We start from the raw sequence: 19,528 nt of genomic DNA, 5'->3' as shown, positions 1-19,528 counted from the left end.
TGAAATGTTTCGGTCATCTGGTGGCTGCTCTACAAAAGTAACCTCCCGGGTACAAACCTCGCAACACACAGGAGGAGCATGGTCGATTTCTGTGAATCGCAGTTCTGTAGAAATTCAAAGGAAAGAAATATAGGGATGATCGACGAACCTATCGCATTTCAATTTGCTATTTCGACATGGCTCGCAGTTGATGGCTTTTCGGGCACGTTTGGTAGGGGGACGGCCATCGCCGTTCTGCTCGCCAGAGGCACCAGGAGTTGGAGATGTTCTGCCACGGACGGTTCCCGATGTTGCCGATCTGGCTGGCTTAGGCCGCGGAGCTGTAGGCGAAGTTGAAGAGGAATTGTCATCAGGCATTATTTAGATCACAATGTTTTCCAAGATTGGCTGATCAGGGAAAAAAGATGAGTGCCAAGGCACAACAGGAAAAAAAGAAAGAGGCGTCGAGAGCGTCCTTTATGTAGGCCACAGACAATATAGAGAGCGAAGAGAGTGGGAGGAGGCAAGAGGAGGGAAGGCTTGGAAAGAGGGCCGCGATCGAACGTCGGCGGATTGGGATTTATCAAATAAACACCGCAGACTCACTGTTATAAGTATCCCGATTACTATGTATCCATCCCATAAGACCTTATCTTTGCACATTCCTCGTAATTTCACCTTTGTTCACTCGCCTCATGGGTCAACACGAAGTAGCTCAAAGTATGCATAAGCTCAACATAAGCTTGAGCTCAACTTGACCTTTGACTGAAAAAGGACCTCCGGTGAAAGCTTGAAACTCTCAGGGACATCATTGCTCGGGGTACTCGAATTTCGCCGCTAAACGCCGCCAAAACTGCGTTGTGCACGAGAGACGGTCTGCAAACTCTATATATACGGCGCACATTTATCGTTCGAACTCAAATATACGCATCCGACCGTCGATTGCGACAAGAGGAAGAGGGCAAACCGTAGGAATGCAAATGTTTGCGGAGTGACTGTCGGCGATGGTGCGGCAGAAGAAACTCTAATTCAGCCCGATTTGTTAACAACTTTATTGCAAACCCTAACCCTAAACAAGGGTTTGAACACTGTAGCACTTTCTAGAATGATGGCCTAAATCAGTTTATAAGGTTGGGTACCAATTTCTCATTGCATTCTTGTTGCATTCAGAACGATGTCTGACGTGCGTATCATCTGTCTTTCAAAGTTCTTAGGCTTCTCATAATTGGAAATCGCAGGCAAACGTACTCAAAGATCAAGGCAATAAGGCCTTTGCTGCCAAGGATTACGACAAAGCCATCGATTTGTTTTCCCAAGCAATAGCACTTAATCCAACGAATCATGTTCTTTGGTCCAACCGCAGCGCAGCAAAAGCGGGTCAAAAAAAGTGGGACGATGCCCTGGCCGACGCGGAAGAGGCACGTATGCTCAAAATCGTGACATGAGCCCTTGTTGAATAACGCGAATCAGTGCGTAAGAATTAATCCTTCGTGGTCCAAAGGTTATGCCCGTAAAGGTGCAGCTTTGCACGGTGCACGTAAATATGATGAGGCAATTGCGGTGTATGAAGCTGGGATCAAGTTGGAAGATAGCCCTGCTTTGAGGAAAGGCCTTCAGGAAGTCAAGGAGGCGAAAGGTTCGAGGGCATCTTTCTTATTTGTCCTGTAGCTCGTTAACATATTGTTTCAGCCGCTTCTTCAGATGATGTGGGTTTCGGAAAGCTGTTTTCAGACCCAAACCTTCTTGGAAAGTTGGCGACGAATCCCAGGACGGCGAAGCTTCTGTCCGACCCATCATTTGTCCAAAAGGTATTGTATGAATACAACGAACACTCTTCGTAACCCATTTACTTATTGAGAAATCAGCTGCAAATGATACAAAAAAATCCACGTCTCGTAGACAGGTACGTGTATGATTTGTACTCTGTTTCTGCTTCTGAATCTTTGCTGTAGTGCGCTTCAAGATCCACGGATGTTCGACGTCCTCGGTGCACTTATGGGTATCGATATTTCAGCGAGTACCCGACCCGAAGGGTCCGATGAACTCCCTGCGGGCGTTTCGCGTGATCAGACTCGCTCGTTCAGCCCACCGCCTGCTGCCTCGTCCTCGTCTCCCAAGCCATCACATCCCACACCTCCTCCTGCAGCCTCCAAGGAAGATGTTGAGATGGAGGGTCTTGACGACGAAGAAGCCCAAGCGAAAAAAGCTGCAGAGGCTAGCAAGAAGCTAGGCAGCGAAGCCTACAAGACGAGAGAGTTCGGCGAAGCCGCAAAACACTTCCAGCATGCCTGGGATACTTGGCCGAAAGACGTTACATTCTTGACAAATCTAGGCGGTGAGTATTTTCGGCATCTTTAGCGCTACCGCGATTTGAAGAAACATGGCCGTAGCTGTCTATTTTGAACAAGGGGATTATGACAAGGCAATAGAAACCTGTGAAAAGGCTGTTGAGGAGGGGCGATCAGTATGTTTAAGATTTCTCAAACGGTGCTGTTCTAACCTCATGCAATAGATTCGCGCTGATTATAAACTCATTGCTAAAGCATATGGTCGCATTGGGTTCGCATATCAGAAGAAAGGAGATCTCGGGTCAGCAATCAAGAACTACCAGAAATCTCTGACCGAACACCGAACACCTGATGTACTGAATAAGCTCCGTGAAATTGAACGACTAAAAGCAGAAGAGGACCGTAAGGCCTATATCGACCCTGAAAGGAGTGCTGCGGCGCGTGAGGAGGGTAATGTCAAGTTCAAGGCTGGGGATTTTGCGGGTGCGGTGAAGGATTACGCGGAGAGTATTAAACGAGACCCTTCTGATGCACGAGGCTACAACAATCGAGCGGCGGCGTACATGAAATTGGTGGCATTCCCGGAGGCGTTGAAAGATGCAAATGAAGCGATCAAGACAGACCCGTCCTTCGGTTCGCTAAAGTTCCCTTTGTGCGTTGAATCGTTGCTAACGGCATTTAATTTAGTCAAGGCCTACATTCGCAAGTCCAGTGTCTTGTTTGCGATGCGCGAGTATACAAAAGCTATAGAAGCAATCCAGGAGGCCACGGAGCATGACGTTGGTCATCAACATACCAAAGAGATCGCACAGCAGGAGATGAAATGTCAGCAAGCGTTATTCAGCCAAAGAGGCGAGGAGAACCAGGAGGAAACCTTGGCCAGGGCGATGAGGGATCCTGAAGTTGCGGTGAGTCCATCCCTTTTTGATCAAGGCATTGCTGACCCTATTATAACTATAACTCAGGGTATCATGAGCGATCCTATCATGCAACAAATTCTGCAGCAAGCACAAACTGATCCCGGCGCGTTGCAGGATCATATGAAGAATCCCGTTGTGAGGGGGAAGATCCAAAAATTGATAAATGCAGGCATCATCAGAACTAGATGATCGTTGGGCCCAAAGTCTTTTCATTTAGCACCAGGTTGTTGTACCAGTACATCTCAGGATCGTTGCATTTCGAGGAGCCGTCCTAGTAGCAATGTAAATTACATGACATTTCTCTACCATCTCCACTCAACGTTCCCGACTGAGCGGCCTCTTACGCCCTTGTATGGCTTGTACTGCTCCCCGCTAATTTTAAGCTGCTCTACCTTCAGAGCGGAGTAAGTGTGTGATTGTATTTCAAATCGGACTTGTAGAGCGTGTGATGGGCGAGGCGGAGATATGCTAGAAATGAATCATGCACAATTAACGAATAACGACATGTCAGGGAAGAACATGGACAGCCTCACGAGGTTGAGAATGATCCCTGTAAGCTCCAACTGCTGGACGGAGGAACGTTTGGGATTCCCCACCTCAGAACCTGACAACAAACTCAATCGACAAATGGGGAATATAGATACCTTTTTACCTTTTTCTTAGTATCGAAATTCCAGGAGGCACCCGAGGTCCCAGAAATGCCAACGTCCATACTACCGATCCCTCCCCTCGTCAACCCACCGGACCCACGAGAGGCAATACATTTAATTCCGCCAGCCCCTTGCCCTAGATCCATTTCAATGTTGAGATTTTCGATGGTACGTGCGGTCAGGCGAGATGTCAATATAATCTCAAACGAAGCTGATATATCGTGATTTTTCAATGAATGAAAGGTTTTGAGTGAGATCTTACCACTGAGAACCTCTAGGTCAAATGTAGATTTGATGCTGAGTGGTATTGCAATGTTGTCCTTTGCTAAATTTGAAATAGCTGCTGAGGGTGACGATGTTGATGATGCGGGTGAAACAAAACGAGGGTTTAATGTTGCTGAGGTATTTGGTGCGAACCGATAATCAGCAAGAATGAACTGGCCATCGGGTGGTATGAATGAAAGACATTTGTCGCGTGTCCACCGTTGCAAACTGGTGGTCAAATGAAGTTAGATCCACGGTTTACTTGTTTCTCGTTCGCACCGAACACAAGGGTGAAATGCACAATCCGCAAGAACCTGTGGATTCGCAAACGTCAAAAGGCAGTCTGGTGTACCTAATATACGTTTGAACAGTGAAGAGAGTTGACGCTAACTTCAAGGCAACCACACACCTGCGAGTCTCGTATTTGTCTGTATTTTACCCCATACACTGCTCGAGAGCGTAACTCCATGTCTAGAAAACTCCAAGATAAATCGCAAAAATGTTGTCTTGGTATCCTGCTTACTTGTTAACGATTGCCTCAAGTTTCTCCACCATGTCAAAATATATTTCGTTGCTGCTATATTTGAGTCCCGCTTTACGCCAGGGAATCGAAGATGAAAAAGGACCACCTGCTGATCCAAGCCCTGCGCCGGAGTTGATTGTTGTATTGATATTTGCGCCAGCAACGCTCAGTAACTTTGTGAGCAGAGATGGTGGAAGGACGATATCACGGAGAGCATTAGGAGAGGTTGTGAGAGGATGTCCCCCAGAGTCCAGAGTCTCTTCCAGCAGCTGATATACGACGTCAAAGTTTTCCTTGAGCTTTGCAGCGGAAAGAGTTCCAAAGTACTCATGAAGAATATCAGTGAATGTCTGGAGAAATGCAAAGGCGAAAAGGGGGTCGACTGTGTTGCTTTCTATGAGCGAGTGTTAAAGACGAATAATGCTGCACACACTGTTACCGCTAATGGGACACAAGAATCTCATATCGGCGCAAGGAATATGGCAGCAAGCACTTGGAGATTGAATGGTATTGTAAGAGGGAATATACAAAACTGGATCGACATCGGCAGGGCGTCGAGCGTTGTCAAGAGCATGGTTGAACGCGTCCACATGGAGGAGGGGGTACGCGGTTGAAGCTGACCTGAAGCCAGACTGGATAATCGGACGACTGTGATTCTGTTATTAGGGAAAGTGGATACTATGAAGATGAAGGTACCCAGTCTTGTCCAGAACAATCAATCCGTCGATGCCCATTGAATTTGAATGTCAAGTTATAACTGTACACGTGATTTGTAAATCAATCTCCTCACTTCCCACCTCCCTTTTCCACTTTCGTCCCGCAACAGCACTACCACCTTTCCTCCTTCAGAGCACTCCCAGTGGTCAACCCGACGAAGTTTACTACATTTCCATGCCAGAACACCCGCAATTTCGTCGTTCTTGCGCATCCGGCTACGCTCCATCATTGACAATTGCGGCGTTTTGCCAGGAATGGTGCCTAGTCCATGGTCAGATCGATTGTTTGAATGCTCCCCAATGCAAGTCGGGCCAGCTGCGGAGATACTTCCAGCTACCCCTACGGCGGCAACCTCGTAGAAGAATTTGATTCCATGCGCAGCGGTCAGTTCAGGCAGGGTACTTAGTAACTCCGCCCATTCCACCATGTTTGTCACAGGGCTACCAGTCGCAGCAGCGCGTTCCTTCTCGCGGCTACCGATCCTCTTTCCGATATCCAGATGGGTTACTCCTGGAATGGCCGCCACTAACCTCTTGATATCGTCCATATCATGCCACCCAATCATTTCGATTCTGCGCACTGGCACTCGTCTGAGATTGCCAAGAAATACGCCATCAGAAACTGTGCGATGTGAGCCTATATTATTTCCACACCCAGCAAGTTTAAATCCTTTAATTGTCTCAAGGGGTCGAGGGTGGGTCGAAGGGCAAGTAATGACAGCGTTTACCATATCTTTAGGTGCCTTGATTTCCCTTAGATTGGGAAGGGAGTCATCAGGAAGCTCTATGGCTCTGAAACCTGCTGCTCCAACATTGATGTCGAGGTGTAAAACTTCAAGGGCTTGATGTGCCCAGAGGAAGGCAGCGAGAGGAGCTGTGGAACCACAGCGGAGGTTTGTCAGCGCGACGGAGGTGAGGTTTCTCCAGCGGCTATACATAAGGAACTCATCCACAGAGGGGCGGGAACTGCTGGCTGTCTGCTGAGCAGTTGCTCCGCCATTCGAAGCGCGCGGGGATGTATACGTGATCTCGAGGTTCTTGAGGTGGGGGCATTGGTTGAGGATATGTGAGATGTGGGAGAGGTCAGGATGCTTCGACGACCCATAGCTATGAGCTGTCGAGCGGAAGGCAACACTTGTCATCTCTGATAGCTGCGTTATGGTTGGACATGAGTGTGATGGTTGGAGAAATCCGAATCAAATAATACCGACCGCTGCATGAACTTTTCTCTTCGGTCTACTGACGATCGCAACTTCACCGTCGCTATTATTATTTTCATCCACCTGGGATGCAAATATGAGATTATCACAAATCTCTACCGTCTGGAGCGTAACACATCGCGTCATCAATACTGGCCAGAGATGCTGCATAGAAATCGGGGAGTGGTTGCAAGCCCACTTGAACACCCTCAGGCCAGTCATGCGCGTCAGTGCTGCTACAAAATAGCGTTCTTGTTTATTGTGCATACCCAACTCGTCATCAGTCGACTCGAGATCCGTGTCCCCTTCCAGTACGCCCCTAGGAATGACCATGCCATTGTTGGCATCGTTCCGACCACCATTCGGGCCAGATGACAGGCAGCGCTCATCGAGTATCTCAAGCCTTCGCACGTTCCTAGCCAAGGATTTGTGGACAACCAGATGGTTCCATACGCTGATAGAAGAAACCTTACACCTTATCAGGCGATACTCAAAATGCCTTGGGAAAACAATGCTGTGCAGCTGCTTGCAGCACAATCCCACATGCAATAAATCGCGCTTGGTGTCGACGTGGGACATGATGGCATCCAGTATCTCTGTCGGCTGGTATACAAGCCCGCTGACGCGCGTGATTTTCGGAGAGCTAGTGTCTAGAGCACGAACACCGTGAAAGGTGTACGGTTCGACAATAGACAAGAGATGAAGGGAAAGGGTGTGCTCAGCAGGTGTGAACTTGTACTTGCAACCGCCTACGCGTCCTGGAAGCGAGGCGAAGAGTTTAAGCAGAACATTGAACGCGCTGATGGGGTCTGTACGCGGATGAGCGCTCAGATTGGTGTTGATATGTTGTTGAGTTGGTTCGCCAGCCTTTCTGGCACGAGACCGGATGGTTGCAGATGTGAGAGGAAGGGAAGGCTTTCGTGAGCCCGCAGAGGACATGGCGCAGATGTCGAACCGCACAGCTGCACTTCTGATCGACTTCTGATATATATCATGAAATTGTAAATTTCGAATGTTGCTGCCAAACAATAACGTTCATCATGGCGATGCCCAAGACCAGTCAAAATACCCAGCCTCTCCGAATACATCGCAAACCTCCTTCTCACGCTTCTGCCTCTCACCGCCCTTTGAAACTTCTCTCCACACTTTCACACATTCATGTACTTCTTCCGGGGTGCTGAAGCCCACCACCAAAGGCACATTGTCACCCACTGCGCGTGTCTGCCGCAATGAATATCCCAAAGCAAGGTTTGTCAAGTCTGGCCAATTTTCCCTTGCCTTGGACACCGCGTGTAAGAGGCCCGGAGGAGCCGGATGCCAACTTGGAGGAGATTGCGTAAGGAGGCCCATGCTCAGAGGTGACGCGGCGAGCAGTTGCCCCACTTTTGCTCGGCGGTAGAAGTGAGATGCAAACTCCATAAATGTGGAGTTCTGCAAGCATAGGTGTGAATACGAAAGCAAGATATCGACGGGTTTGAATGGTGCCGTGTGCAAGATCAAGATGGAAAGTCGCAAGAGAGTCGGGAGTGGATAGCCTAACAAGTTGAGAGGCGCGGCTCATGATAAAAAAGTCTGAAAAGAAAAAATACCTGTGATACCGATGCGCCTGATCAGGCCCTCTTCCTGAAGTTTTCGAAGCTCCGCGAATGCATCAAGAACCAACTGATCGCCTTTCCCTCTCACCAATCCTTCATCCCCTTCAGACAGGCCATAGCTGGTTGCGTCATTATGAAGCGCGCTTGCGTGATTGCCCGTAGCTTTTGGTGCATATGGCGTACAAACGAATTCAACGTCATGGAGGTATACCACATCCAGATAATTTGTTTTCAGGCGTTCCAAGCTTTGTTTCACGCTGGCCCGAATTGTAGCAGGCGAATAATCGAAAGACGCAACTCCGTAGCGACCACATTTCGTCATCTTATCAAAGAATGATGAAACCGGTCGGTAAGATCTTGATAGACCTACCAGTTGGTACGCGCTCCGCGGGAATTCTGTCCTCAGGTTGTCTAATATGTTTCCTAGCACAACCTCTGAGGGTCCATAGTATGCCGATGTGTCGAAAGCACGGATGCCATAACTAGACATTAGTGATAGATGTGATGATAGATAATGCAGTTGACAAATACCGGAGTGCAAGTCGGACGGTGCGCAAAGGCTGGGTGCTGGCAAGATGATCGTCCGTGTTATATTGGTTTGAGAAGGCGCCAGCACCGTAAACAATCACAGGAAGACGATCTGGTCCACTGAGCTCAGTCTTGATAAATGAGAGTGTTTCAGCGAGGAATGGTTATCTGATAGACATACAAACCAAGGGAAGCCCAGGGAGGGGAGAGTCGACCGGTTCCTCGGCGGGAAGTGAAAGAGATGGATCGATGGCGAGGGGAAGAGACATTGGGAGGTTCTGACCAAGATGAACGGCTAAGGGTCCGGGAAAGTGAGGAAACTCGGAGAGCCAACACGTGATGTAATCAAGAAAGCAAGTGAAAAAAGAGAAATGAATTTCGCGCTTGCTACACACACAAATAACTTGGACGTTGTACTATAGTTTGTCCCGAGACCAACTAAAAGAGGTGAACAGTGTCAGAGGTTTACACCGCGAGTTGAGTTGCAGAGAATCACACACCTCTTCTCGAACTTTTGGTTGACGCTCATCAATTTTGTGTTCTCTTCTGGCTTAACGGTGTTCCAAGGCGTTGGGTTGGCCTTGGTCCAAACGACTGCACAGGGGTGTCAGAAGCAGTCCGAAGATGAGATGTGTGAAAGGCAGACTTACCACTAGGGCCTGTAGCAAGGCGGCCCAAGTACCACGTAGCACCAACCACAACTCCTCCGATAATGACGTAGCTATAAGATTCAAGGTGTTAACAGGCCTAGGATGTCCGATGGGGGGCTTACATTGGAATTGCCTACAAGCAAATGTTAACGCTGGGTGGATAGATGTGCTCAAAGAGAACAACGTACCTCGACAGCAAACCAATTCCTCATCAGGGATTTACGCAGTGGGCTCGGGGACGACATGGTATTGAATGCTAAAAGGAAAGATGTTTCAAACAGCGAATGATGTTGAGCACTTGTTGCTTAATCGGAATATTCCGGAGCCAGCAAAATTCAATTAAAAAATATGCAACCATACACCTGTTGCAGGCATCAAGCCGCACAGACAACGATATGTACACAAAACAAAAAGAATGAAACAAAGTTGTTACGAAAGATAATCATAGAGTCCAAATTGAGTCAAGGGCATAGAGTGCATACAATGAGCGTGGCGCATAGAAAAAGGGTTGCTAGTCCAGATTGTGAAAGAAACAACCCGTCCAAGATTAACCTCAGAGCAAAACTAATCCGTCATCGCACCTTTTGCAATGGATTTGAACTGAATCCCTCATCACCAACGAGCCCTCGGTTTCCATACGGAGTTTTAACTTCCGAAGTTGCTGTTCTCGGGATACAAAGACCTGCTTGTGAGATATGGGACGAGGAGCCTCGGGCTGGCGATCGGATCGAGATGGGGCCGAGGAAATGGCAGCATCGGTGTAACGCGGAGCCCATGACATGAAATTGGAAAAGGCCTGAAACGGGAGTCGTGCCGCAAGCGGGGAGGACATGATGGATGAGAACGAAGATGGTGCTGACCGAATGGATTTTTCAGAATCGACAGAGGGGTATGGTTGGGGCACAGAGTCAGGGTAGTCGTAAACCGCAACACTCTTTATTTCTGAAAACGATTGGGAACACGGTGCTGCGATCGTTGTATCAGCAGGGGATCTATGAGAAGAGCGGGTGTTCATCGGCATGTGCTCTGAAGGATCCAGTAATCAGTAAAACCTACGAATAACGGTATTTTGAGGTATAAAGGTCGAACCGTTTGTACCATTCTGGCTCTTGCCATTGCTTGCTGCAACGATAGGTTTCCGAAGAGGTTGGGGGATAAATGTCGAGGTGGGCACCGCCTTTGGCTTTGACATAGCTGGTGCACTTCGCATAGGTGAAGGTGATGAGACAGGTTGAGGGATGAACGATGGCATTGCACCACCACGTTTTGTAGGGGGGGTGACGTATGCACTGGGAGAAAAATCAAGAGAGTTAACAAAGCACCCGGATGTTGGCTTCGGTGGGGTTGACGCAGAAATTTTGGGAGAATGAATTGAACGCCTGAATGCCGTAGAACGTGGAATTGACGAAGGGGACGCAGCACGAGGCGATGTTGGACAGGGAATTGACGAGTGAGATGAAATCGTGATGGGCTGGGAAGGAGGCGGCGAAGGTAGACGTTCAGACGTCACGGAACGACCAAAATTGAAAGGAATGGCACCGAGATCCTCCTCATCCTCGTCTTCACCACAGAAATTCAGGACAGGAAGTACAGGAGGTTTGGAAGCCGGTTTGACGGGAGAGATTTGGAGCTGCTTAGGCTCTAGTTTTTCTTCAATCTCTTCAGGCGGGGTAAAAGTAATGCGGATCCCCCCGACTTCACCAAACATATCATCATCCCCTCCATCCGCACCAAGCTTGTTATCGTCTTCTTCTGCTTCGGCGACAGCTGAAAGCCGCTTTTCAGCGGTCTCAGCAGGTCCCTCGGCCACAACACCAACACCGCCTGGCAAAAAGAAAGGAGCATTGTCATCAGCCGATCCGTACGTGAAGCCGCTCGCAAAAATTCCCTTGCTCGTTTCATATGTCAAAACTGAAGGACTCGTAAGTGCCGGTCCATCGCTGTCTGCATCAAGCTCCTCCAGGCATCCAAAAAAGCGATCCACTGAATTGTCTTCCTTGTCTTGTGAACGACCTTGAACTACGGGACCTTTGGGGAATGTCCAGGTCTTTGACAAAGAAGCCCTGGATGCGTGAGTAGGACCAGCAGGTACGAAGACATTAGTGGATGCAAGTGGAGTGGGTTGAGAATTTGTCGGCGCGTTTCCCATCTGAAGCCGTGCGAGCGACCGAGGTTGATTGTCCTCTGATCCAAAAGACGATGAGGTGGGGAAATCAACGTCTGATTCCTCCTCATCCTCATAACCAGCAAGACCATTCTCCTCCTCCGAGTACTCATCTCCGTCAGCTTCTGATTCTTCTTCAACGGCTTTGAGCATGAACCCAAAGTTACGCTGATGGTCATCGAAAGAATCTCCTTCCACATCTGTTGCAGAACTCTCAGAATCCATGGAGGTAAACCCAAGACCTCGCATTCTCGGATGGGCGGCATCAAAATTCCTGGGTGTGGTGGGGGTAGCAAGGGGGTCAAAACGGTGGACTTGAAGCTGCTTTTTGAGAGTTTCCACCTCGGCTTCGAGATGTTTGACACGCTGCTTCGTTTCAGAGTTGGTCAAGTGCAACACCTTGTTTTCCTCTTGAAGTACCCTTTTGTCCTCCTCAAGACTCTTGAGTGCATCATCGACCGCTTCAAACCTCTTTACCAAAGAAGCCTTCTCAACTTCCAACAACCCTACTCGCGAACGCGCCACCCAGGCCTCTCGCCTCTCCGCATCAACTCGGTTCGTCATGATCCCAAGCTGTTTCTCGAGATCGCTGACCCTTGTCCTCCAGCCATCCACATCCTTCTTCAGCTCATCTCGCTCGGATTTCAAATCACGGACAAAACTGAACATCTCATCGCTGGCCCCGCCAGACATACTGCCTAAATCGCTCGAGGACGAGAAATTCGAAGACACGGAATTGGGCCTCGAACTTTCATTTATTGAGAACCCGCTCGACAATCTCCGTGTCGATAGAGCCCGCTCCAGATCGGTTATCCGCGCAAGAAGCGCATTATGCGATTTGAAGAGAAAATGCTGCTCACTCACGCTGAGAGGCTTCGCTTGCGCTGGGGGGTTCGGAAAAAACTCATCGTCTCCGCTACTGCTGCTCCTCACTGATTCGGCTACGGAATATCTCCGGCTGAAGGTAGGAGTCATCTCAGGAGTTGGAAGACCCGACATGTTGATAGCGACGCCATGGGAGGAGCGCTTATAGGAGATGCTGCTCCTTCGGGCGGGTTTCTTGTTGTCAACCTGCCCTGACATGGGTGAAGGGCTCTCACAATGATCCATTTTGAGATTGAGAATGGGCCGCCGCGACGAGGTACTTTGAGCTGGGGGAACAATCGTGGTAGCGGCGTCATTGTGCGGGGATGGACTCAAAGGAAGAGACCCTAGCCCCGTTGTAGGACTAGGGGTAGGCGATGGTGTTGGTAATCCCTGAACCGTCGTAATTAGATTGTCAGGTGTAAGTGACAGTGGGCGGAGGTTCAGAGTAGCGGGCCGCGGCCGCGACGGGATGGACTTGGTCACAGCAACGATAGGTGGAGGGTTGATGGGTGTTGTGGGCAGAGACATTTCGATGGAAGAAGTGGGAGAGGGGAACGAATGTTCAGGTCCACCTTGACTCTTCCCTTTCTCCTCCTCTTCCTCCTCCTCCTCTTCTTCTTCGATAAGGGTATGAAGCTGGTCCTTCGAAGAACCGGAGGCAGCGAGAAGTTTGAAAGAATCTCGTTTATTCCCTACCAACAAAGAGTTAAGCCCACTTCCGTAGCTTGAACTCGACCCCGCCGAATAGGACGGCTTCGTTTCTTAGGAATGACATCAAAGGGGGAATTGACAAAAATCAGAAACAAGTCGACGTACGAAAATCGAAGATGAGTCTCTCCATGTCGGAATTAGATAACTCGGGTATTTCAACTTTAGGACAAGGCGCATCTGGTTTACCCTCAAGGGCCCACAGAGCACGGCGACGAATGGAATCCTTCTCGCCAAGATTGACATTGTCGTCAGAGGGACAGTGCGGCAAATCGGGAATAGTGACACCCATCATCTCGGCTGATTCGTGGCGAGTAGACACGGAAGAGCGACGGCGATGATGAGAGTTTCGTTTTGAAGGAGGGACCGGGTTTGCTAGTTGCGTTGTACCTGCGAGGTTGGCGCTGGTGGCAGGAAAAGAAAAAGAAGGAAAGTCGTGAACGGTCATGGAGTTTGAAGAGGAAGAAAGGGATGAAGAAGAAATTGAAGAAATTGAGGCATTTCGTGAGTGTGAGCGTGCATGTGTGTGGGTACGTCCAGTAGGGGGGATTACAGATGGGAGGCCTTTGCCCAGTTTGAAAGCTTTCAGCTAGTGGGGAACAGAGTTAGATAAAGTATCGAAAAGTAATGAGAAACCCACCCTGTTCCTGGCGGCGATGTCGTCCCTTGCGTTGTTCACAGACGTCGATTGTTCCATGGTCAAAGAAGATTTTCCAAGGGAAGGTGGTTGATAAAGAGTGGGAGGAAAAAGAAAGGAAGTGCCGGCGGATGGGCGAGAGTTGGCTGTCGACGACGAGGACGACGACGAGGACAGGCAAGAGAGGGGGGTCAAGAACGGTAGCAACAGAGGGCAGCAAAGACCGACGAAGACAGAGAACGTCTGCGAGATTGAACCACCATCACGCAATTTTAAAACTCCGACCCGTACACGACCATGTCCATCATGACAACTTCAAAACTTGATCCTCAAACAATCCTCTTCTTTCTTTGCGATGTACAGACAAAATTCAGTAAGCACTTCAAAGTACTACTCTTATTCTACTCTTCATGTAAATAGGCTCCGCCATCCATGAATACGACCAGGTAGTCGCCACCTCCAACAAGATGATTAAGCTTGCAAAGGTACCCACCACGCCCAATTTACCTCACTATTTGACCAGGTCGCATAGCTCCTTGGTTGTGGTGTCGTCTGCACAACCCAGAACGCTAGAGGTATCATCGAGGTCACCTTGCCCCGCTATATCATCCTGACCTGGAAAAAGCACTTGGGCCCATAGACCCTGCCATAGATCTGCAGGCCTTGGGATCCCTGCTGCTCGGAAATTACGACAAGACCTTGTTTTCCATGCTTGTACCCGAGGTGCTAGCTGTCCTTGAGGCTCGACCTACTATAAACTCAATCGTTATCTTCGGCATTGAGGTCCGTCCCTTCAGAGTTCATGCAATATATCTATTTAACAATACCTCAGTCACACGTTTGCGTTCTTCAGACCGTCCTTTCTATCCTTTCTCTTCGCAACTACGCCGTTCACGTTGTCGCCGACGGTGTTTCCTCCTGTAACGCCTTCGAGATCCCCATTGCTTTGGATCGCATGCGACGCGAAGGTGCCATCATCACTACAAGCGAAACCGCTGCTTTCCAGTTGATGGGAGATGCAGGATCTCCGACGTTCAAAGCATTTAGCAGGCTCATCAAGGAGGAGAGAGAGAGGACAAAGATGGCAGGAGAGTTGCTATTACAAGGTAGACAGAAAGTCGCACAGAATTTGCTGGATGGTGACACTGGTAGGGGCGGCGTCCTTGGACTCAAAAGCGCAATGTAACCAAGTAAGAATTTTATCAACACACACCATTCGCCTGAATTGAGGAAATAGGGTTACAAAATTGCAACGTAGCTGACCGTTGCTCATCACTGAAGAGGTCTGGGTTCAAGCGACTGGTTGGCATGTGCCGGCAGATCCTTCCCTTCATAATGAGTTTGAGCAACTCGTGGGCTAGCATCATACCCGCCCGATACACGCCTATACTCTGGCGGAGCACCTTGGCCATGCGCAACATTTCTGCTGGGAGTTCCGTGCAGCTCGGCAAGCTTGCCTTCTCGGAGTTTCTAACATTACAGTAAGTACAGCGTCAACCCGCTTCACTGCGGAAGGAACGAACAGAATGTTCTTCATTGACTTTCATGGCATTTTCTACTCGAAGTTTCTTCTCATCGACACCTCGCTGCAACTTCTGATGTTGTTTGCGCTTCATCTACGGCGATAAAAAATAGGAGTAATATCGGTCGATTTCAAAGTTGCATACCTCTAGATCTGTTTCACCGCTGTGCGTCTTTGTAGCTGCGATATCATGGTCATGCGTAGCCTTGTGCAAGGCGTTGAGGGTGGATTGTTCGTACTTCTCGAGCTTGATGAGTTGTTGTTCGGCCTTGATCGCTGCTTTTTGAGCCTTCGCTTCAGCCTTTTCTGTCTGAGAAAGCTCTTTGATAGCCTGCTTGAGATTCTGGTCCTCGTTTTTAGCCTCTTTCATGATTCCTTTCTCAATTTTTTTAACAAGAGCTGGGGTTGTGGGGGCATTGGTGTTCATGATCTGAGACGATGTGTTACTTGTGACGTCAATACTCTTTCAGATCTAACTTGCTGGACCAGCAAAGGTCATCAACCACATAAACTGCCAGTGGCAGCTACGGACATTCGCAGCCATGACCTTTCGAACTGGCAGTCGTGACCTTTCTTGATCTAGATTTTCAACTAGATCTGCTTTTTTTTACTTCCGGGGTGGTAAATTTTCAAGCCGACCGGGAATGGTTCAGCCAGCAACCACCCTCAAAAATGGCCAAGTTTCCTTCTACTACATGCGGGGCCATGGCTATACCTTTGTCTTCATCTGCAACCTGGTAGAAGCTAGTAGATAACGACAAGTGATTGCTGGTCAATCATGACTGCACGCAGAATGCTTCCTGGGATTCTATCAGCTCCACAGCGGCGTGGTGACCACCTTTTGGCGGCTTCCGAAGAAGCGGGCGAGGATTCGATAGAATCCCATTTCCCGTCACCGCCTTACCGTTCAATTTCCCACTCTTCCGCGTCGCCTTCCTATCGTTCGGTACCAGTGGCCAGCTCTTCAAACCCCCATTTGGAATACTACCCACCGATTCCGTCTTACAGTCAGGACGAGTACAACGACCAATTAAATGTTATGCAAGAAAAGAGAGAAAAGCACGCTAGCTACTCAGAGGCCCCATCCATGGTAGACGTGACGCTCGAAGAGCATGATCCTAGGTCGAGGCCAGCCAAAGTTCAGTTTTCGGAGGAACTGAATAAGGTATCGCCTCCTTCATTCCAGCGCAAGGATTCCGACTTTGTCAGCTCGGCACCGTCGTCTATAGCTGGAACGGACGAAGAGGATTCAGAGGACTATGATTGGTCTGGTGAAGAAGATTTGGTGGATGAAGCGGCAAAATTCGGATCGCAGATTGGTGGAGGGGACAAGCAGAATAAGTGGGGTTTCAAAAGGTACAGTGTATCCCTCACCTCTCAAGCTTGACGCTCACAACGTTGCTAGGATGCTAGAATTCTTATTTTCATCCCTGATCGGTTCAACTTTCCTGGCCGGACTGCTAGTCACGCCTGCTCTTTTCGTCCATTTCTACTGGTACAAACCCCACCCTACTGAGCATCGTCGCTACGTCAACCAAAACGTACAAGCGTGGTTGGTCTGGGCCGCATCTAATCTCGTCATCTCCTGGTATCTTGCGATGATTGTCGACATTATCCCTATCATTGTGCGCTACTTCATATCTGCTACCTGGGGCCATGTATCGGAAGCTGTGAAAACCAAGATAGAACTCTACGACTCCGTGAAAGATACCTTCAAACCTGCATTGTATGCCTCGAGTACATACGCTAGCTGGGTGATAATATTCGGCAATATATACAAACTATATGATGCGAGCAACGCATCGCAGAGCCGTGCTTCATATACCCAGCGAGTCTGTAGTCCTTCCTCTTTTGAACTTGTCTGCCACTGACGCCCCCCTTTCGCAGCTGTCCGAGGCTGTCGAATTCTTCTTCTTTTTCGTCATTGTGCGGTGCGTGCAAAGGATGCTCTCTCACTTTATAGGTACTCTTCCGCTCTATGAGTCCAATCAACATTTACTCACATTTTCTCTGTAAAGCTTTTTCTTTTCATCGCACTGCCTACAAAGAACGGATCGAAGGTGTACAGGAAGCACTTGCAGTTATCGAGAAACTTCGGGATTTTCGACCCAAATTGCGTGCTCCCCGCATGAAATCAAGAGGACGGAGTAATCTCTTTTCAGGGTTCAGCCCAGGTACTCTTTTACAGGAGGAAGATCCAGACTCTTCAAGCGGTGCGCTGTATACAGCCTCACCACTTGTATCACGCTCCAATACTTGGTACGAAGACGAAAGCAATGATGGTGACATCGAAGAAAAGGCTATTCCAAGTAGGCAACGCGTGAAGGTGACAGATTCTTTCTCTTGGCTTGGAGAGGACAAGAACTTGAGACTGTTGAGACGAGCGGAGGACGGGAACATGTCATACCCTGAATCTAGTGGACGAAGAAATGCGGATGGCTACAGCAAGCGGGAAAACGCAGCTAATGAGATGGAAATGGTACCTCCCTCCCTTCCGCCTTCACGACCAACGACACCGACTTTTAACCCCAACCCCCATCGATACCCTCCCAGTGTAAAAAATTCCCGGTCAAGCTTTGACGCCTCTGTGGAGCTGGACACAACCCTTGTAAATGCAGCCAAAGTACTAAAAAACGCCGTTTTACATGACGCGCGGAATATTAGGGGTAAAGACGACGATCTGGGGGGATTGTCGTGGAATGTAAATTCTGCATATGAAGCTAAAGTAAGCCAGGAAGATTCCTGAATTTTGTCATTCTATTAATTCCTCTGGCAGCACCTTGCGCGGTCTATTTACACGCGGTTGAAAGATCGACACAGGACGTACCTCATCGCGGCTGACTTTTATCAAGCATTCCCAGACCACGCATCAGCGGAAGCTGCCTTTCGCGTCTTTGATAAGGACAGTCATGGGGACATTTCTCGGGCAGAACTAAAAACTGCCGTATTAAAAGTCTATAAAGAGCGTCGGTTCCTATCCCGCTCCATGCGCGATGTTGGAGAGGCACTGAAGACCCTAGATCGCATGTTGATGTTCCTTGCAGCTGTGATTTTGGTATTCATCGGTTTGAGCGTCTTTGGAGTGCAAATCGGAAGTTCGCTTACCAGTCTATATTCGCTTCTTATTGCGGCTAGCTTTATATTCAAGAACACAGCGAGTTCTATGTTCGATGCCGTTATGTTCTGCTTCGTCACACAGTGAGTCCTTCTCTCCTTGGTCCTGAAACCACTCATCAAAGCTGGTACAGTCCGTACGACACAGGCGATCGATGTTTTGTGGACAGTGCGTACACACCTCGACATTGAGGATGGACACTGAAAGTGGTTCTTGCAGACGAAAACCTAGTTGTCAAAAAAGTCGGGCTCTTTGCTGTACGGATTTCAGAATGCCGTTTTTTTTCTGCAATGTTGATATGACCACAGACCGTTTTCGCTCGTTCCGACGGCACGCAAACCTATTATTTCAACAGTCAACTGTTCACAAAGTTCATGTGAGCCCCCTTTTGCTCACAGGAGCGTTCAGATCCTAATTATTTCACAGCACGAATGTCCGGCGGAGTGGTGTAAGTTAAGACGTCCATTAATTGGTTTGACAAAATTCACCTCGCTAGCCAGAAAACATTCGAGAATCTCACTATGCAGGTGGCGTGGCGCACCCCTCTTCAAAAGCTTGACGCCTTGGAAAAGTCGCTCAATACTTGGTTATCGACTGAAGAGAACCGATGGTTTGAACCAAGCACGAGCATAACCCTGCAGAACATCTCCTATCAAAAATATCTAGAAATCACCATCGGCATCGGTCATAATGGGTCAGGAACCACCTCTCTCGAAGAACGATTTGTGAGATTGACAGTATGCTCCAGTAATTGGCAAGATTGGGGCCTTCGAAATTCCCGCAAAACGGCCTTCCATGCTGCTGTCCACTACTATTGTCGTCAACTTGACATCGTTGGATGTGAAGCGCCGATGCCCATTGTCTACGCAGATCCAGTGACAGGGAGATACACGCCTCATCACACCGCTGGATTTGAAGTCGATGATGATCCCCGAACACCCACGCTCGATACATCCCCCAGTCCTGGCGGTCAAGAGGAAGCAGAAGATGGCGAACTTAAGGCTAAGGATGTGAAGTCACTGCTTGGTTTTGTGCCGCCGAGTTCACTCACTTTGCACCGCGCCACACGTGTCAGGAAAAGTAAAAGTAGAAAAGAAAATGTGGGGGCAACGAATGGTTGACCGAACGATTTGATAGTTGCGTTTCCTAAACATGCATTACAGACGTATAGTCAGTTGAATCATATTTCACCGGTCTATTGTC

General features: G+C 48.8%; 8 protein-coding genes across 8 annotated transcripts; 3 read left to right on the top strand and 5 right to left on the bottom strand.

Annotated features, from left to right (window-relative positions):
• Positions 1-13: 13 nt before the first annotated feature.
• Positions 14-357, bottom strand: LACBIDRAFT_312031 (uncharacterized protein; the record flags this gene model as incomplete). Its single annotated transcript, XM_001876754.1, has 2 exons — positions 14-89; positions 149-357. The coding sequence occupies 2 exons, from the start codon at positions 355-357 to the stop codon at positions 14-16; spliced, it is 285 nt and encodes a 94-aa protein (XP_001876789.1).
• A 796-nt stretch (positions 358-1,153) lies between these two features.
• LACBIDRAFT_383084 (activator of Hsp70 and Hsp90 chaperones) lies at positions 1,154-3,514 on the top strand (the record flags this gene model as incomplete). The annotated part of the gene is made up of 10 exons (XM_001877186.1): positions 1,154-1,162; positions 1,218-1,397; positions 1,450-1,615; positions 1,669-1,787; positions 1,845-1,882; positions 1,932-2,314; positions 2,370-2,443; positions 2,492-2,900; positions 2,955-3,175; positions 3,233-3,514. 10 exons carry the CDS (start codon positions 1,154-1,156, stop codon positions 3,374-3,376), a joined length of 1,743 nt encoding a protein of 580 aa, XP_001877221.1. The 3' UTR covers positions 3,377-3,514.
• LACBIDRAFT_312029 (uncharacterized protein) lies at positions 3,490-5,358 on the bottom strand (the record flags this gene model as incomplete). The annotated part of the gene is made up of 9 exons (XM_001876753.1): positions 3,490-3,655; positions 3,721-3,791; positions 3,840-4,048; positions 4,100-4,329; positions 4,381-4,453; positions 4,511-4,572; positions 4,625-5,006; positions 5,058-5,272; positions 5,321-5,358. 9 exons carry the CDS (start codon positions 5,356-5,358, stop codon positions 3,490-3,492), a joined length of 1,446 nt encoding a protein of 481 aa, XP_001876788.1.
• Positions 5,359-5,375: 17 nt separating this feature from the next.
• On the bottom strand, positions 5,376-7,478 carry LACBIDRAFT_312028 (uncharacterized protein; the record flags this gene model as incomplete). The annotated part of the gene is made up of 2 exons (XM_001876752.1): positions 5,376-6,491; positions 6,552-7,478. The coding sequence occupies 2 exons, from the start codon at positions 7,476-7,478 to the stop codon at positions 5,376-5,378; spliced, it is 2,043 nt and encodes a 680-aa protein (XP_001876787.1).
• Positions 7,479-7,760: 282 nt separating this feature from the next.
• Positions 7,761-8,769, bottom strand: LACBIDRAFT_160940 (galactose dehydrogenase; the record flags this gene model as incomplete). Its single annotated transcript, XM_001876751.1, has 5 exons — positions 7,761-8,074; positions 8,129-8,209; positions 8,318-8,456; positions 8,505-8,616; positions 8,666-8,769. Coding segments are annotated over 5 exons (750 nt in total), but the record flags the coding sequence as incomplete, so codon positions are not given.
• A 1,096-nt stretch (positions 8,770-9,865) lies between these two features.
• On the bottom strand, positions 9,866-13,748 carry LACBIDRAFT_312026 (uncharacterized protein; the record flags this gene model as incomplete). The annotated part of the gene is made up of 4 exons (XM_001876750.1): positions 9,866-10,338; positions 10,402-13,104; positions 13,160-13,640; positions 13,692-13,748. 4 exons carry the CDS (start codon positions 13,746-13,748, stop codon positions 9,866-9,868), a joined length of 3,714 nt encoding a protein of 1,237 aa, XP_001876785.1.
• Positions 13,749-13,994: 246 nt separating this feature from the next.
• LACBIDRAFT_231472 (uncharacterized protein) lies at positions 13,995-14,874 on the top strand (the record flags this gene model as incomplete). Its single annotated transcript, XM_001877185.1, has 5 exons — positions 13,995-14,061; positions 14,109-14,173; positions 14,221-14,263; positions 14,314-14,471; positions 14,521-14,874. The coding sequence occupies 5 exons, from the start codon at positions 13,995-13,997 to the stop codon at positions 14,872-14,874; spliced, it is 687 nt and encodes a 228-aa protein (XP_001877220.1).
• A 1,129-nt stretch (positions 14,875-16,003) lies between these two features.
• On the top strand, positions 16,004-19,446 carry LACBIDRAFT_312024 (uncharacterized protein; the record flags this gene model as incomplete). Its single annotated transcript, XM_001877184.1, has 10 exons — positions 16,004-16,566; positions 16,616-17,042; positions 17,098-17,173; positions 17,229-17,935; positions 17,987-18,408; positions 18,459-18,493; positions 18,545-18,582; positions 18,634-18,701; positions 18,752-18,773; positions 18,826-19,446. 10 exons carry the CDS (start codon positions 16,004-16,006, stop codon positions 19,444-19,446), a joined length of 2,979 nt encoding a protein of 992 aa, XP_001877219.1.
• Positions 19,447-19,528: the final 82 nt, after the last annotated feature.

The sequence above is a fragment of the Laccaria bicolor genome, genomic scaffold (assembly GCF_000143565.1).
Source record: "Laccaria bicolor S238N-H82 LACBIscaffold_4 genomic scaffold, whole genome shotgun sequence".
Lineage (NCBI taxonomy): Eukaryota > Fungi > Basidiomycota > Agaricomycetes > Agaricales > Hydnangiaceae > Laccaria > Laccaria bicolor.
This window is presented reverse-complemented; position numbering and strand designations above follow the sequence as displayed.